Source organism: Oryza sativa, chromosome 8, assembly GCF_034140825.1.
Source record: "Oryza sativa Japonica Group chromosome 8, ASM3414082v1".
NCBI lineage: Eukaryota > Viridiplantae > Streptophyta > Magnoliopsida > Poales > Poaceae > Oryza > Oryza sativa.
This window is the reverse complement of record NC_089042.1, coordinates 22,732,295-22,751,391: the sequence shown is the minus strand read 5'-3', so window position 1 is coordinate 22,751,391 and position 19,097 is coordinate 22,732,295. Positions and strand designations below refer to the sequence as shown.

Genomic DNA, 19,097 nt, shown 5'->3' with positions numbered 1-19,097 from the left:
CCCACCCCAAAAAAAAAAAAAAACTAAAAGCTCGCCGCGCCAAATGGCGAGCAGCTATTCACTCGCACGTTGCAATTCTGAAGGGACCATTAACCCATTTTCGACGATCGATCATCAGCCCGTTCAGTCCCAGCAAGCGACGCCCACAACTTTGCGAAATTGATGAGAGAGATATCATCCCGGGGCCGGCGGGTAAACGTGTCACGCAGCCATTCATCGGAGAGTGGAGGCAACTGCGTGTCTGAACTCTGAATGAGCGAGCTAGATAGATAGCCTTCGACAGTGGCAGCGTAACGCTCCTAATAATGCATCCTATCGCATGATGATGATGCTATGATTGTAGTCAATGCAGCCATCGATCGATCGCTGCATGCATCCGGCCTGATCGATCTACTGTCGTATACCTGTCGATGAAACCGATCGCTGGATCGCTGGGAGAAGGCCAGCTCGCGGAACAAACAGGAGGGGAGAGCGAAAGATCTTTTCTTGCTTTTAATTCCGTCCTCACATCCAGCGACTTCTCTTTCCCATATGTTTGCTGGATGGGGAAACTATTCTAATCCCTCGAGGGGATGTTCCCTCGTTTACCTAAAAACTATCTAAACGGTTATGAAAAATTCTGGAAAAATTTAACAACATTCATACAACACATATATACAACTCCACAAAATCTTAAGTCCAAACTCAACTCACACATCGAGATATAAAAAAGACAAATTCAGCATATGAATAGTAGCGTACTGTTTATATCTAAATTTGTCTTTTTTGTTTCTTGATGTGTAGATCGAATTTGAACTTGAATTTTGGTGGATTAGTAGGTATCATTATACTCTACATTGTCAATTTTTTTCAGATTTTTTCATAACTATTTGTATCGAATTTGAAAGAAAAAGATATACGAGGGGATATCCCCTCGAGGGTTTAGAATCCATTCCCTAGTGGATGACCTAATTGAAGCAACGAGTCCCAAGTCTTGCTTCTACTATTGCTCAGCTTCCTTCATTCGATCATGTCTTTGTTATGACCAGAATTGCGTACTTGCGTATCGTCAATTCCTGCAGTCATTGGATTGGCAATTTGGCATGACACTATTTCAGCGATTACTCTTACATGTCACATGACTTTTTTTTTCAAAAATTTCAATAATAAAGTTGCTTTTAAAAAAACATTAATCTGTTTTAAAATCTTTTAGCTAATGCTTATTAATTAATAATACGCCAACTCGTTGCTCCGTTTTGTGTACCATGGTAAAGGGTTCCCAAATCCTAACTCTCAACACCGAACACAATCTACTTTATAACAATATATATTTTTAAGGAGATATGAGGACAAGCATATAATAGAAATGGTTTACATCCTCGACATCTGACGTGAGGCACACAGACAAACTAAACTAGTACTCCTAGCTAGCTAGTAAGAAAAATTTGTTTCTTAAATTTATCTGACTTGCAACATATATATTATGTTGGCGATTTCTAAGATTTTTATTCCCTCTTGTAGCTAGCACAAAGATATGTCGACGAATTTCAACCTGGCAAAAAAATGCAAGTAGTGGGAATATTAGGACCACATAGAGCGCAGGTACGCTTTCACTAGCAGCAGTTCTACCTGCATCAATCAATTATAGTGAACAGTAGTTTGATAATCATGGAAGCATTCAAGCATTGCTTTGGCCCCTACATATGCAGGTTATCCTTCGACCTTGAGAGCTGGTGTTCAGGGACCTGAATACCTGATCATGCCTTACCCATTCAGTTATGTGCTTTTCTCACTCAATTGAAACATTCACTTCATTATGTGGATATTTAATTTGTTTCCTGAGTTTTTTAAACAGATAAAACTGCAAAATAAAATCCAACAATTTACATTTAAAAATAAATCTTTAGCTGGTAACATGCAACCTTGCATAGGGTGCAAGCCGCAAATATAGGGCCATATTAATATTGGAACTACATTAGCGCCCGCCTACAGGAGAACCACCTAGCATTCCAAAACATTACAACACCGCAGTTTCTTCTATGAGCAATAATATTGTCCTATAATGATAGTATGCACTGCATAGACAAAAATACATATTATGCATGACGTAGACAAAATTACTCATAGTTCAACTATCATATTTTTTTAAAAGCATTTAATACTTAATGCCTGTGGATTGTTGCAGTATTTAGCAGAATAAAGTCCAATTGGCTCTTCATGATTTATCATTATCAAAGTGCTAGAGTTCAACACAATGTTTAACATAAAAAAACAAAATAAAGCATTATGCCATGTGCTTATGATTAATTAAGTGTACATAAAAAGTATCAAGATTTGTCATGTGAAAGTGACATTAGTAGATTTTTCATGCACAATGCATGTCATCGTACTCACAAAGGATCTCTTTCTTATGAATATAAATGAGACTAGAAAAATTAATGGTCCAAGGTGTGCATTAGAGACTTTTATTGATGTTCTAAACAGTAAATAAAAGAACCAGCACTACTTCACAAATACCACTAGCTTTTAGCAATGACAATGCAATCATGAATCGTATAGTATGATGACACGAACACACATACTCATCTGGTATATGCTGATCTGGGACTTGTGACAAGACTAAAGCTACCATCACTCACTTCTCATCTGGTAAATTGGCACCAAGTCCTACACTTTGGGGCCAACTGCCTTTTGTGGAGTTGACCTCTGCTCTTGGCATCCAATTCTATCACTTGCTATGTGCTTATTACTAGTTACTACTAGTAAGCAGAAAGTGGGAGTTGTCAAATAAAGAATAATTCCGACAGGAGCAATGTTCTTTGGGGAAATAATGTCATGATTTTTCACGAAAATAAAAACAGCTGATTCTTGCTCTGTGTGTGACAAGACATGGGCTGCTATGGGAATGGAGGCACATTGTCGTGTTTTTCATGTCTCACAAAAAGGGACGTTGAAAGCAAAGATGTGTGGATTTTCCAGACTTATTCTTGTGCCGTCATTCACAATTTATCTTCATCGTTTGGTCTTCAACTTATCCGCTGCAACCAAAATTTAAATTTTAAAAAATAATTTAGATTTGATTTTAACTTTCTTGTCGTAGTTTATATTTTTCAATGTTGCCTTTTAAGACACTCAAAACACATATAATCGGATATCTACTTTACACAAAGTAAAAAAAATACTACTTCAAATTGGATTTTGGTTGAGTAGTATTAGAATGGCTTATGACTATTTTTTTTAAAAAAAAATCCAATGAAAAAGTTATATGTTTGTTTGGACTTAGTTTTATTTTCTGATAACCCGGCACATAAACTCAAACAAGATGGGCCTAGGAGGTACACATGCTGCACGTGTGTAAGTGTGGTGTGTATGCACATTTCCCATGTAACAAGTACTTAAATTATATCATTTCAAATACATTTTTAAAAGCAAAAATTTTAAAAACCACCCTAGAAGTCACGTGAAATTTAACATTTCACCACATAAATCATTTTGTTGTAAATGCCCACCCTCTACTTATTTTTATTTTTTGTAAAAACCACCCCAGTGCATACGTGCTTAACATAATCAGCCTGTTAATACTAATGTAGAGCCACAACAGGCTAAGCTAGCCGAGTCAATTTTGTTCAAGTGCTTACATTAGACTTATTCTTCATGTTTCATTGAATCTTTTATGCATATATAGCGAAATTGAGTGCAACAATGTTGATCAACTCTTATCAGCAATTCTATTTGTGGAATCTCCAAAAGAGTGCCAAGACTACACTACTATAAGTATTTAATTTGGTAATTAAAGACCACGTTGACGGCTTACAATTTATGAAGGGGCAATTGTACATCTGACCCTCTTGAAAGCTAACTACCAATTTGACCACTTTCTAATCAACTTTGCTCATTTGACGCTTCTTTTCAAAAATTGAAAATTCGGTCCGACCCTATTCTGTTAAGGGCATGTAACGATGTTAACTGGAGCACAAAATATCCCTTCTGCCCTTGCTCATTTGACCCTATTGCATGTGGGACCCATCCATCAGTTCTATCTTCTCCTCTCCTCCACTTGCGGTGAAAAGGCGAGGTGATGGTGGCGGGCCGAGGAAGTGCGTGGGCGGGGAAAAGGAGAGGTGATGGCGGCGAGCCGAGGCTGTGAGCGGGCGGAGAGAGGGCAAGGTGGCGCCAGCGAGCGGCAAGAGGGTACGCCGGTGCCAGCGAGAGGGCGAGAGGACGCTGGCAGCTCGCACGCTCATCCCCTGCCGGATCCACCTGCCACAGCCCGAGCACCACCGCCACTCCTTGTCGTCTCCCCTCCCCAGTCGGATCCAGCCGTCCTAGCTCGAGCTCCACCACCACCGCTCCTCCTCGTCGTCGCTGAGCCGTTGTCGCCCCTCCCCCGCTGGATCCAACCGTCCCAGCTCGATCTCCACTGCCGGGCCCGTTGTAACCGCTCCTCCGCGTCATCGTCGAGCCATCGTTGCCCCTCCCCCGTCGGATCCAGCCGTCCCAGCTCAATCTCCACCGCCGAGCCCACCGCCACTGATCCTCCTCGTCGTCGTTGAGATGTCGTCGCCCCTCATCCGCCGGATCCACCGGTCGGAGCCTGAGCTCTACCACCTAGGCCCGCTGTCGCTACTCCTCATCATCGTCATTGAGCAACCATCGACCCTTCCTTCCTTGCAGGATCCACCCGCCGCAGCTCGCACTCTGCCGCGCAGGCCCTGCCACTGCTCCCTTTCTCAGAGCGTCGTCGCCGCTCACTTCCCTCAGGCCTCTGCGCGCCGCTGCCTCACGACCCAGCACAAATTGAATGGATAGGGTTGTACTGCAACAAAGGGTATTTTGGTTACTTTGGTTTGTGTGTGTGTGTGTGTCTCTCTCTCTCTCTATATATATATAGATATATATTTTCCCAAATGAAACTTAACGGTGTAGAACAAATACGGTCATACGGTAGTTTTAATTTTGAAAAATGGGGTCATATGAGCAAACTAGAAAAAGCATGGTCAGAGTAGTAGTTAGAATTCAAAACATGGTAAAATAAGCAATTGTCTTTTTATGGAAAACATATCGATTCGGTTAAGAACATGCATGATAGGGTGTTTTTTGCAACAAATTGAGTAGGGGGTGGGGCATTTGCAACAAAATAACTTATGGGGTCGAATGTCAAATTTCAAGTGACTTCTTGGGATGTTTTTTTAGATGTTTCCTTTTTTGAAAAAGAAAATTGCATCTCAAACAGTAGTTTACCTGCATCAAGAAAATCAGGGTGAGTCTTTAAATTTCAGCCCAACATCGTCATATCAAGCGGGCCAATCGCACGCGTCACTGTTTGCCTGCAAAAAGCCCAAAAAGGTGCAGTTTTCCTAACTTATATCAGGACATTTATCGCGTCTGAAAAAAAAAATCTGAATATCTGATACGCGTCTTCCAGCATGCCTCCTTGTCTGAGGGCACAATTTTTCCTGGCTTGCCATCTCGTGCGCTGCAATACTGCAAGCTGCAAAACTGGGATCAGTCTGAGACATAATTTCACAGATTATTCACAGGTTTGACAGCTCGCAAAGAACAAGCAGACTTGCAGAGCAGAGCAGTGGCAGCTGACTGTGAATGTGTGCATGAGCAATCGATCGAGCAAGCATGAGCACCCAAGTGAGCTCAAAGCCAAAGCTTTCTGCAGCTCTCCGCCGGAAAAAGGTTCAAGATCGAAGCAGCCAAGCTTTCCACCGTATCTCTCGTCCCAGCAAACGTTAGGTTACTCCTTCCAAGGAGATTCGCCATGCGCTCAACTTTGCCACAAACATGCAGCCATGCATGCACGGTGCCAGCCAGCAAAATCTCGCTTTATTCACGACGCCCTTTAAGATGACCAGTGTTCGTCGTCGTAGCAGTAGATTCTGTTCTACATTCAAATTCCTTTTTGTAAAAAAAAAAGAGAACACAAACACACACAAGAGAGAGATTCTGCTGGGTCGCCATGCAGACGACGCACATGCACGCAGGTTAAAATTTTTAGGTACACTCCTGCAGCATGGACGACAGGTCCTAGATATCAGCAGCAGTAAGCTGTTGGATTGATTTGATGCAGTGTTGGTCATAGTTAAATCGGCATGCAGATGCAGGCAATAAAATACGCGCCGAATCCATGTGCCACCGTACGTAGTACAGGGCGAGCCATTGCCAGTTTGCTACTGTCGTCGTCGCCATTGTTCATGCCAGCTTCGACAAGATTTCTCCATTTGCTTTGCATGTGATCGGGGAGATCAGAGCCAAGAAATGCATAGTATGCAAGGAAAAGCTAGCAAAGCAAAAGCTCGTCTGGTTCCTGCATGCCACGCCTGATGGATGCCACGGCCGCTTTGCTTGCTTTTGGGACTACTACTCTTCAGAACAAAACGCTTTTGGGTTTTGAGAGTGCAGAACAAAACCGAGCAGCGATGTCAATAAAGCAAAGATTCCGCGGCAGATCGAGTCCGATATGCAGCCCTGGCCCGGGCCATGCATTGCATTGATCCTACTGCAGTGACTGCTGCATCCTGCTGCTGCTGCTGCTGCTGCTGCAATGGAGTAATAGTAGTACAACTGTACAAGTGTATTGTGGTATGCTCTAGGAGAGGGCCTTTCCCTGGATAACATTGTTATTCCCTGCCACTTATTCAAAGGCCCTCTGGTGATGGCAATATGGCATGGCATGGAATGCAGCGAATATGGTGCTGACAGTGCCTGCTTTGTGCTACTAGCTGCGAAGCCTAGACAGATTTCCTTTTGGGCGTTCAAAGTTGATGTGCTGCTGCATGCTGCATGCTGTGTCGTTGTGGGTGTAGATAGATAGATAGATATATATGTGTGATTCTCAGAAAGATCAAAGCTTTTCCATATCAAAGATGTGCGCTTTTCCCGTCTCCCTATAGCACTCTCCCTCTATCTCTCTCCCCTTCTCGTGATACTGCAAGAGAAATTTAATTTGTCACAGTACACATTGAACTTTCTCTGTTCATTCAGATTCCAGAGTTCAGAATTTACTTTTATGGATTGTTTCTTGGCATGGTTGTGAAGTGATAGTATCAATGCATCGTTGTGAAGTATAGTACTTCACAAGTAGAACCTGATAAATTATCTTTTTCACATTAATAATACTAATGTTTAAGCCATATTTACCTGAACTTGTTTGTAACAACATGCAAGTTGAAGGTGAGGGCCGGGGTTGCTCAGTTGCTGTTTATATGCCACCTTACTCAGTGCAATTTGACACAAAAGACGAGTTTAGTAGTAAAACACTACTCCTACTAGTCCATTGTGTTTGTCTTCATGTGTACGTAGTACCTCAGAGCATCTATCCCTATTATACTTGTGCAAATCTAAGATAAACAAATATGCCTTTTTCTGGGCCAATAGCACATTCTTTTTTCTTTTTCTTCAGAACATCTGCTATGAACCTGGGTCAAATGGGTCAAAGTCAATTGTCAACTCAACACCCTATGCCTTCTTTCACCCACATGGAATATGCAAAAGAAAGGAAAAGATAGATTTGGCTAGAGTCTTTTCATGGCCAGAGCATCTGATTCTTCATGCATGCAACTCAATGCCACATAGTACTTGAATCTATGCGCGCCCACAGCTTGAAGCCCGGAAATGTGACTGGTTTCTCCAACCTAACCAAAAAAAATCTAATAAACAAAAGAATTATTTTTAGCAAGCAAAGGATCTCTTGGTGTGCATCAAAACCAGCATAATTAAGTTGCACATAATACTTTGACTGCTTAATTATGCTCTGAAGACAGATAAAGATTTTAGTTTCCATAAGGATATGGAGTATATATGAGATGCTGCAGGGGAGGCTCAGCTCCAGCCTTGCGCAGGAGTGGTTGAGATGCTGCACATAGACGCAGAAAGAGATACCCCTGCACTGCAAAAGTTGCAGGCAGGTTGCAAAAGAAGGGGAATGTAAACAAGTCCAAACAGAGGAGATCCTCTCCTTAAAAGGAGGGTAACCAGGATTGCTGCAAAAGGAAGAAACCCCTATTGGATTCTCTCCCTCCCTTTGTGTGTGAGTTTGTCTGACGAGGTTCCCCATGCAATTATAGCCCCATGATTTCACTTCCCAACAACGCAGCAACAGTATCCTACTAGTGCTTATTCTTCGCTTTTGTTTATGTTTAGAGTGTGTGTGTGTGGTTTGTTTCATTGTTTGTGTCCAAAAGGTTAGGCTGTTGTTGCTCAAATAACACTTGTCCTGCTCTTGCCACGAGGCGGATCTCAGTCTGGTTTCTTTTCTTTCCTTCTGAACTGTACTGCTCGGCTGCGTACATGCACCCCATGCAACGCACACAAGCTTTAGTTCCCTATCAATAGAAAATGATATCCTACTCCATCTACCATTTGTGTGATTCTTCTTTTCCTATTTTAAATAAAATTTAAATGCTGAGGGTCAGTTTGCTAAGGGCAAGTATTATGGTAGATGTGACTACCACGTCTAAATTTATCCACATCATTCACTCATAAATTAAGAGGCAACCTATACAATATGTCACCTCTAGTACACAAATACCAATGTCTCTTATACTCTCACACCCCTCTTGAAATTTGTGTGGAGGTTGCCTCTTCATTTAGGGGTGGTTCACCATCTCTCTCCTCACTTCTCTCTTCCACCTCATCACTCAATCCAATGTGGCACATTTAGGGTCAGCATATGGAGTATTATAGTACTTGCCCTAAAGTACTAGCTCCTAAATTTATTTTCAGGAGTTGGGTCTAGAGTGGAGTAGTAGAGCAGCCTAAATCAGCTAATCAGCTCCAACTCTCTAGTTCATTTTATGAGAGAGCTTCACCCAGCTCTGCTCCAGCTAGGGGTGAAAACGGTACGAAAACGGACGGAAACCATCTTTATCGTTTTCGTTTTCATATTTTTTTTTCGAAATCGGAAACCCCGAATACGAAAACGGAATCGAATATTATCGAAACCGAAAACGGAGTGAAAACGAACCGGCGCGAATACGGTAACGAAAATTTATCATAACAAAAAACCCCTCAAACTGATAAATCCAATTGAATAAATTATCTATGTTTAAAAGAGTAATGTTGTTGATAAATCCTAATGTAGGACAAAAAATATTCTTATGCAATTTTAGATTTGTATAACAAATATTTTTTTTAAAAAAAAATAACAGCAAAACACCATGGTATTCACTATTTAGTGCTTAGAAAAAGAATTCAGGGTATTTCAGTCACAAAATTTTTGGTAATTCCGAGTTAATTTCCGGAAAGTTTCTGACCGATTCCAAGTTCCGACGGAAACTGCCCTTATCATTTCCGATTCCGTTTCTGAGAAAATATTTCTGAATTCGTTTCCATTTCCAAAAAATTACGACCGACAGATTCCGTTTTCGAAAATAGGTCTGAAATCTGGAAAGTTTCCATACTGTTTTCACCCCTAGCTCCAGCTCCAAGAGAGACAGAGCTAGAGCTAGAGCTAGAGCTGTGCCAAAGAGGCTAAATATAGCTATATATTATGAGACAAAGAGAGACAAGGAGTGCTTATCTCTTTTCCTCAAAAACATTTTTGATGCAAATATTTTAAATAACTTTTATCAAGAAAATATGTTCTAAAAACGTTTAACTCTTAAGATATTTGAGAACATTGCCACCAAGAACCGATCTCCATCATTGTGCGATTTTTCATTTTCTAGATTATCCTTCAGTTTTCAACCTCTCATCTGAATCGGGTGACCTATCACTAATTCTCTTTTGGCCCATGGCATAAACTATTTTCATTTTTCTAAAAAAATATAATTTTCTTATATATGTACATGACTCAAACAATTCTTATCTCCACTATGCATATTTTTTTAATGGAATTCAAAGCAAAATTGACTCTAGGGCCCCCCTAGATTCCTTAAAACAAAATGGAAAAAAAGGGATTGAGAGATAGTGCATGTCATAGTGCCGTTGGGCAACGTAGATTAATAAGATAACCCCCTCTCCCCCATGCATCCTTTGCTAAGATAACCAGGAAAACCCTCCATTGGCTTAGGCAGAATCTTGCAAAGAAGCCTTTGCACAGTCCCGGGGCACCCTCGCCGGAAGATAGCGGGTCGACTTTATCCGGGGGCAAAGGCGAGATCGTATCGTCGCTATAGCTTTTTCTCATCTGCCCGGATTGCATTTCTGCATAAGATTAGCAGGAACGAGATGCCCCTCCGCCGCGCGAGTCCCCGAGTTGATCGGTTTTTTTAGGCGGAAAACGAAAGGGTGGGCGCTGTGTTGATCTGCTCAATTCGCCCGGTTTGGCTTCTTTCCACAGTGGCACGACAACCCATGGAAATCCTGCGCTTTTTTTCTGTAGAATATTTGGCAGTTGTTTATACTAATTGCAGGCTTTCCGTTTCCTAAGCTTATGTTTCAAACCAGACGTGTAGCTACTAGTAGTAGTAATGTATTTTTGGTAGGAGGAACTGGCCGCCGGCCCATGGACTTATCATACATGGGCTGTCAGTAGCCAGTTAGTTAGTTGGCCCAGTATGTGTACTGTAGCACATGAGTGTAAATTGGGAGGAATAAGTATATTTTGCCTCCGTCATCCTCTTGCTCCATATTCACTGGTGGAAAAACCATCTTTACTCCTGGTTGGGAACCTCTTTAATCCCGGTTTTCTAACCGGGAGTAAGGATCCGGGACTAAAGATAGACATCTTTAGTCCCGGTTGAAATAATCGGGACTAAAGATGTATCTTTAGTGGGGATCTTTAACCGGAACTAAAGAGACAATAGCGGGCAGTATAGCTGGTCCCTTTTTCTTTTTTCTTTTTCCTTTTTATTTTCTCCCGAATCAAGTAGGCAAATCCCTAAATCAAACTAACATCCCAAATTCACATCACCAAATCCACATCACAAATCATAAAGTTACTTATACACACAAATCAAAAACATCACAACATCCTAAGAAATTACTCAAATACATCACAGATCCAAACACGAATCACAAAATTATTCAAATACATCACAGATCCAAACAATGAATCACAAATTTGTAACTTCTCAGTCAAATACATCTCAGTGAATCATCACAAATTAAAAAAAAATGTTGCTGCCGCCGCCGGTCGCCACGACCGCCGGCGCAGCCCCGCCGCCCGCTGCCCTCCGCCGGGTGCGGCCCCGTCGGGCGCCTCCCCGCCGCCCACCACGGCCGCCGCTGCTCGCCGCCGCGAGCGGCCCCACCGCCGGCCGGCCCGCCGGATGGGAAGGGGAGGAGGAAGGGGATAAGGGGGAGGAGAGGAGGAAGGGGAGGAGTTGGAGAAGAGGGGATGAGGAAGAGAGTTAGAGAGGATAGATCTGAGGAGAGGGGGTGAGATTCGATCTGTAACTGTGGATGAGAGGATAAGTGATAGGGATTATATACTACGTGTTTAATTTTAGTCCCGGTTCGTATTACCAACCGGGACTAAAGATCATCTTGATCTTTAGTCCCGTTTGGTAATACCAACCGGGACTAAAGTTGTCATTTTTAGTCCCGGTTATTAACACCAACCGGGACTAAAGATCAAAATTTTTATAACCAGGACTAAAAACAATCTTTAGTCCCGATTCTTTTTCGATCCGGGACTATTGTGGATTTTGCCTGACCGATCAAAGATGGTTTCTCCACCAGTGATTGGACCACCTTCACAAAACCGGGTATAATGCCATCCCCTCATTAAGACGGAGGCAAAATCGACTCCTTTAATGGTTTGGAGAGTGGTTTCTACTGTCTTGGCAGGTTGATTGCAGTGGACTCACTGAGTTCGAAGATAGGATCCACATGTCAGCAACTTTCCATTATTACCCTATTATTCCTCACCCTCACTTATGACCTCCCCTCTCTCTCTCTCTTCCCTCGCACACGCTGGTAGCCTTGCCGGGTGTCGTGCTCTCGCACCCGGCTAGCCTCGTGCAGTCGCTTCAACACTTCGGTGTTGCCCATGAACTCACCATCCACAAAAGGCTCAGCAAGATTGGCGGCGAGGATAGCCTGGCCAAGGCCAAGCAGGCTATTGAGTAAATCCCCAATGACGATGGAAGGAGGCCAAGAAGGCATGAGGGCACTCATGACCAGCCTCGAGGAGCACTTGTCGGCTGCCGACGCATGCAAGGGAAGAGGGAAGCATGATGAGCAATCGAGCATGGAGAGTCCGTGCTAGCCGTGCACGCCTACGCGCCCAAGCTCGGCCTTAACCGTCACCACACCATCCGCACTCGTTGAACTCTACCTCGTGCCCAGCATGTCCATGGTGGATGACTACAGTGTGTCCATCAACATTCTCAGTGTGCGCACAGATCGGGGACCATGCGGTAGGCCGGTTGTCCTCAGATCTAGGCAGAGAGCGACCTCGCTGACGGCGAGGAATTGGTGCCGCCGACCATGGCTGAGGGAGAAAGGAGGATATTTTTGGCGTGGTGAAGGGAAACGATTGAAAGGCGAGCGCATGAAAGGGAAGAGGTGGTCTACAGGGCATGGATGGTTGGTGGTGGTACAGATGACAGGGCGACAACGGAGGTTATGGACTTGTGGTTGTGCCGTCGGCTTTAGGGGAGATATGTTCGATGGCTACCACACCATCCGCGACGGGCTCGTTGAGCTCTACTTTGCAAGCGATGTGTCCATTGGTGTTCTCGGCATGCACGCAGATCAGCAACCCCATGGTAGGCACGAGGTTGTGGACTTGCGGTTGTGCTGTTGGCCTTAGGGTACAATGTTTGACCGCCTCCACACCATCCGTGACAGGCTCGTTGAGCACTACCTCGCGCGCAACATGTCCATGGTGGATGACCGTGTGTGCCCATTAACATTCTCGACATGCACGCAGATCTAGGACCTCGCGGTGGGTTGGTTGTCCTCGGATCTAGGCGGAAAGCAACCTCACTGGCAACGAGGAACTGGCGCTGCCTGTGGCAGTTGAGATGGGAGAAAGCAGGAGATTTCGGGCGCAACGAGAGGGGTGTCTGGGGTGAAGGGAAATGGTAGAAGGATCACGAGCATGTAAGGGAGGAGGTGGTCTACAAGGCGTGGACAGCTGACAGTGGCGCGTGGCACGGAGGACTAGTGGTGGTGCAGCGAGGGAGGTTGTGAACTTGTGGAGTTGTGGTTGTACCGCCAGCCTCTGGGGAGAGATGGAAAAGAGAGGAGAGAGGAGGGAAAGATAGTAGAGGCGCTGACATGTGAGTTGTAATTGCTAACTATACAAGTCAATCGCGGTCAAAACTGTCATGTCAGCAAAAACCGCTTACCAAACCACAGAAGGAATCTAATTGCACCGGTTTCAAAGATGATGGAGACGTTATACCCGGTTTTGCGGTTGAGGGAGACGATTCAATCAAAAGCAAGACATGAAGAAGGTAGAATAGACTTATTCCAAATTTGGAAGCCGATCGGACGTTTCCAGCTGATTGGGCCATGAGCAGCAATAAAGCATCTCTTCTTGGACTTCTGGTCTTCCAGATTCGTTATATGGTTGCCAAGGCCCTGGGAGGTTCGTCAGAAGTTTGCTTGTACAGTTTTATTCAGTGTGTACAGCTGAGGACCACTGGTGGAGAAACCCTTTGTAGTCCCGGTTCGTAACCCCCCTTTAGTCCCGGTTTCCAAACCGGGAGTACCAATCCGGGACTAAAGATCGCTATCTTTAGTCCCGGGTGAAATAACCGGGAGTAAAGATCTATCTTTAGTCCCGGTTGGTAACACCAACCGGGACTAAAGATGGCTCAGCCACGTGGCCGGCTGAGCCATCTTTAGTCCCGGTTGGTAACACCAACCGGGACTAAAGATAGATCTGACCTTTTTTTTTTTGCATGGCCCTGTTGCTGCATGGTTTATATATATATATATATATATATATATATATATATATATATATATATATATATATATATATATATATATATATATATATATATATATATATATATATATATATATATATATATAAACCATGCATATATATGTTTCAATACATATATATATATATATATATATTATATTATATGTATATACATGCATAATATATATGTATTTATACATATATATGTTATGCAAATGCATATGTATATAGATATATATATGACCAAAATATATTTACATTATAGAAAATGTGTACACATGCATATAGAAACATATGTAGTCATGTATTAATTACAATCCATTATATGTCCTAGCTAGCTACGATTTCGACGTAGTAGTACTCGCTGCTAGCTCAGAAGCTAAGGACCGGTGAATTGTGTTTCCGTCGTAGTAGAATTCACCCTTGGGATCAAGGATTTCTTCGTTGATGAATCCCATGAGTTGTTCTTGAACCGCCGCGATAAATTCCTTGTGTGTGGTCAGGTTATCCCTCATGCGAATAAACTATATGATTGTATGAAATTGATTAGTAATTAAACAAGAAATCGCTACGTAATGAAATTTGGAATTTATTTGTACGTACATCGAGCTCTCTTGTGGTGATGATTTGGTCTGCAAGGCAGTGGCAATACTCGCACACGTAATAGCCGCACAAGTTAGTTCCCTGCTTTTGCTTTGCGCACTACAAATAAATGACAAACAATGAGAGATCTAATTAATATACACTTGTATGTATTTGAATCGGAGAAATATAAATGTAGAGCATGTGTACTCACAGGAAATTTGAACTTCCGCCTAAGTCTTTCTCTCCATTTGCCGCGGACCAAATGACGGAACCGATACCAAGCCCTACATGGAGTTTAAAGCTATGATTCGTAGTAGCAATTAACATAACAAGATTTTCTTAATTAACAAAGGAACTTATGACGGTACCTGTCTATAAGCTCGAAAACCTTGTCAAACGTAGACTCTTTTTTATCCATTGAGTCATATACGTTGACGGTGCAGGCCTCTAGGTCGAAGAGTAAAAGCACCCAGTGGAATCTGCAATGTGCGTGGGATGCATTACATATGAAACACTTAGCAAGTTCGTACGGGAATGAAATTTGGTATGTAGGAAGACAGTAAAATTAAACTAACTCTGTGTTGTATGGCAACAGTATGAACGTCTTGTAATGCTGCGCCTTCAGGAGATGGACGAGATTGTCCTCTGTTTATTGTGGATATTGGTCGAGCATTGCGACGTTTACTTTCCGAGGGTCGATGAATCCAGTATCGAAAACCCTCCGCCGTCGGGCCCTTTGAATCTCCATTCTACAACGATAAAAGGGAGTATATTATTTTCTATAGTCTACTTATATACAAGGACCTAATTAATTAAAGGAGACGTATAGTAAGAAATCTAACTGAACGATATATTTACAAAATCCAGCAACTCATAATAGAGACGTCGAGGGCGTCCAGCTGGTATAGTTCGTAGATTCCCCTGAAATTGATCCAGAGAATGTCATCTCCTTGCAAGAAGTCCGTGTCCCTGATCCTCGCTCCGATCATCTCTCGACCGGTGGCGCTCATATCCATGTACAGCTGATGGAACTTGTACATTTGTGTGGGTAGGGACTGCAGCAGCTCAGGCTTGACAAGCGGTTTACCGAGTTCGTACATGTATTTCACTTCCGCCTTTTCAATTGGTGCGACTCCTAGCAATTGATCCGTAGTTAGACCGGTGTCAGTAATAAATTGTTCTATCGTCATTTCTTTACCGGTCACCAACGGCTCGATCTCCTGGTTTGGTTGCTCTCCAAGCTGAGGGACTGGTTTGGACTTTCCAGAAGATGCTTTCTTCAGCGTTCGCTCATAGTCCGATAGCTTGATGGCCTCCTTGACAGATGCAGACATACCCCTGAAGAAGTTCCTGACACTAGGGTCTATAGGAATCTTCTTTTCTGGACTTCGAGGCTTGAATTGTCTCTTGACTTCTGATGCAACGTAAGCGTCAAGCTCCTCTTGCGTGCAATCGTACCCCGGGTCCTTGTTCTTGGCGGCGTCAACTTTCGCCTTCTTCGTTGCCCTTGTGTGGGCAGGCGGTGGAGCTGGGGGGCCCTTGACTTTGAAGGTGCCGGAAGAGGAGCTTGCGGGGGAGTAGGTGTAGGAGCACGAGGAGGAGTCGGTGCAGGATCCTGAGGAGGAGTCGATGCTGGAGCCTGAGGTGGAGACGGTGCTGGCGGAGCATGAGGAGGAGACGGTGCAGGATCCTGAGGAGGAGATGGCGGAGCCGGAGGAGATGGTGCACGAGACGCCGCTTGTCACCCAGGGAGGATGATGTACCGCCTGCGCCATAGAATAATGGCATGGCATGTGTCTCGTAGATGCGTCTCACCGTCTCCTCCAGGGTAATCCAGCTCGAGGTCCTCGTACGCGCCTTCGACCAACTCAACTTCGACCTTCGAGTATCCTGCTGGAATCGGCCTGCAGTGGTAAGTACCTGAAGGGTCCGTTGGGATGGCCATGCCCGATGCCACCTTCATGTTGTGAGAGATTATTTATTAGTAATCAACATATATAAGCAGCAACTAGTGGAATGGCTAAATCTTACCTTTATTGATAAGTTCTTGAAAGGAATATGCAGCTCACATGGTGTCCGCTGAGTGATGTCATCAACGGGACAGGTCGATTCGTCCTGTGTTTGCATGGCGTCCATGCTCTGTGATCCTACCTGCCCCGTTGAGGCGCAGCTGCTACGGTTTCCTGACGGGCTCACCATTGTAGGAGAAATGGTCGGCTGGGGATCATGGGACCGATGTGCGGCCATGCGTTCATCAACCTTCCTTGCCACCTCCTCTTGCATGTTGAGTTCGTAGCTCGATACCCGGAACTCTAGGTCTGCAATCTTCGCCTCGGTATCTCTCTTGCTCCTCATCCGACTCCTGTACGTGTGGATGTCCTCCTTGAAACCAATCTTCTAAGGAATCACCCCTTTCCCTCGTGTTCGTCCTGGATGCTCTGGAGTCTGCAGGGCGAGTGTCAGCTCGTCCCTATCTCTGTTTGGTCGGAACGTGCCCTGAGAGGAGGCTTCCACTGCATCTGTTAGTCGTCGCACAGCCTCTCGTATCTGATCGCCGAAGACCAGTGAGCCATCAGCTGGGTTGAGCGTTCCACCGTGAGCATAGTACCAGAACTTCGATCGTTCCGGCCAATTGGCTGTTGCCGGTTCGATACCCCTCTCAATCAAGCTAGCCTCCATCTGCTCCCACTTCGGCATTGCGACGCTATAGCCTCCTGACCCCAAGTGGTGATGGTACTTCTTCTTGGCGGCATTTTCTTTGTTTCTTTCCATCATCGCCTGCCCTTGTTCACCTGTCTTATATGCAACGAACTCGTCCCAATGATCCCTTAGCTTTGGGAATGTGTCGAAGTTCGGTGTCTGCCCCTTCAGTATATACTTCTGGTACAGATCTCCCTTGAAGCTCTGAAACTGTTCTGCCATTTTCTTCAGAGTCCACCTTTTCACTTTGTCCTCTGTACCCGCAGGAAGGGTGAATGTCTCGAGCATTGTGGTCCACAGCATCTCTTTCTCCGAATCTGGGACAAAGCTCTCATGATCTCCGCGTGCCCTTGTTCTTCGCCAGTACACCGTACTGACAGGCACGTTATCCCGCACAACCCAACCACTGTGACGTACATAGTTCTTGGCGACTTCGGCCGGGGCACTAGGACGTCCATCTTCTTCCACTTCCGTTATGATGTGCTGACCCTCAAGCTTCTTCGCTGCACCTCGTTGCCCGCGTGCCCTCTTCTGTCCAACGGAGGGTTGACTACCACTAGCCTCCTCCTCCTGGTTCCCCTCCACATCCCTTTCCACGTGCCCCTGCTGGTTCCCCTCCGCATCCCTCTCCACGTTCCCTTCCTCGTTCAAGTACTGGTTTGGATCCTCGTTCCCCTCTTCTTCATTCCAGTACTGGCTGCTTCCCTCCGCGATTGTATCGTACAATATCTATTCCTCATCGCGGTCAGCCATCTGTTGATACAAGAAACATCTGCTAAGTCACGAGACATTTATGTTTTAACAATCTAAGTCATGTATGCTAAGTGTAAATGTCGTACATTAGAACCCTACACAACCTTACGTGCTAAGTCTAATTACAAATCGTGATATAAGCTAAGTCTAGGTGACGTATATTATACAACCCTAGCTAGTAAATAATTATATACTAAGTCTAATTACAAATAAAATAATCTTATATTAAAACTCAAATAATATTACATGCTAAGACTAAAATAGTCATGTATATGCTAAGTGTTTCGTGCGTATATGCTAAGTCTAATTAAGACTACAATAGTCAATTGCTACTTGTCGCACCAATTCCGTAGTCAATAATTACATACTAAGTCTAATTACAAATAAAGTAATCTTATATTAAAACTCAAATAATATTACATGCTAAGACTAAAATAGTCATGTATGCTAAGTGTTTCGTGCGTATATGCTAAGTCTAATTAAGACTACAATAGTCAATTGCTAGGAGTCGCACCAATTCCGTAGTCAATAATGTCATACTAAGTCTAATTTGCAATAAAATAATCTTATATTAAAACTCAAATAATATTAGAACACTACACAATCTTATATGATAAGTCTAATTACAGGTCTAATAATCTTAATTAATTGCATTACAAATATAACAATCATTTATATTATTACGTCACTTGCCTGCTCTAATTCCTTCTAGGGCTAGCTCTTCCACTCAGGCTTGACGGACGACTCCGACAACACGTCTTTTCTGCAAGATACAAAAAGATGTATTAGGATAAATGCGAAGTAACATATATATATATATATATATATATATATATATATATATATATATATATATATATATATTGCATTTCACGTTAACGTTCGTCCTCGTTCGTTCGCTCGTTCTCATTCACGTTCGTTCGCTTGTTCTCATTCACGTTCGTTCCCTCGTTCTCGCTTGTCTTCGTTCGATCGTTCTCGTTCTCGCTCTCGTTCGTTCGATCGTTCTCGTTCTCGTTCACGTTCTCGCGGCAACGTACGTTGACGTGTTCGTTCTCGCTCTCGTTCGTTCGATCGTTCTCGTTCTCGTTCACGTTCTCGCGGCAACGTACGTTGACGTGTTCGTTCTCGCTCTCGTTCGTTCGATCGTTCTCGTTCTCGTTCATGTTCTCGCGGCAACGTACGTTGACGTGTTCGTTCTCGCTCTCGTTCGTTCGATCGTTCTCGTTCTCGTTCGTTAACG

General features: G+C 43.8%; 1 protein-coding gene across 1 annotated transcript; it reads right to left on the bottom strand.

Moving 5' to 3' along the window:
- Positions 1 to 14,062: 14,062 nt before the first annotated feature.
- On the bottom strand, positions 14,063 to 17,851 carry LOC136351343 (uncharacterized). Its single transcript, XM_066303334.1, has 5 exons — positions 14,977 to 17,851; positions 14,770 to 14,880; positions 14,613 to 14,685; positions 14,420 to 14,518; positions 14,063 to 14,340 (listed from the first exon to the last, which is right to left on the bottom strand). Exon 1 carries the CDS (start codon positions 16,192 to 16,194, stop codon positions 15,256 to 15,258), a length of 939 nt encoding a protein of 312 aa, XP_066159431.1. The 5' UTR covers positions 16,195 to 17,851; the 3' UTR covers positions 14,063 to 14,340; positions 14,420 to 14,518; positions 14,613 to 14,685; positions 14,770 to 14,880; positions 14,977 to 15,255.
- Between the last annotated feature and the right edge of the window lie 1,246 nt (positions 17,852 to 19,097).

What these genes read in the sequence shown, in the direction of transcription:
- LOC136351343 (XM_066303334.1), bottom strand. Translation starts at nt 16,194, where the DNA reads ATGCCATGCCATTATTCTATGGCGCAGGCGGTACATCATCCTCCCTGG.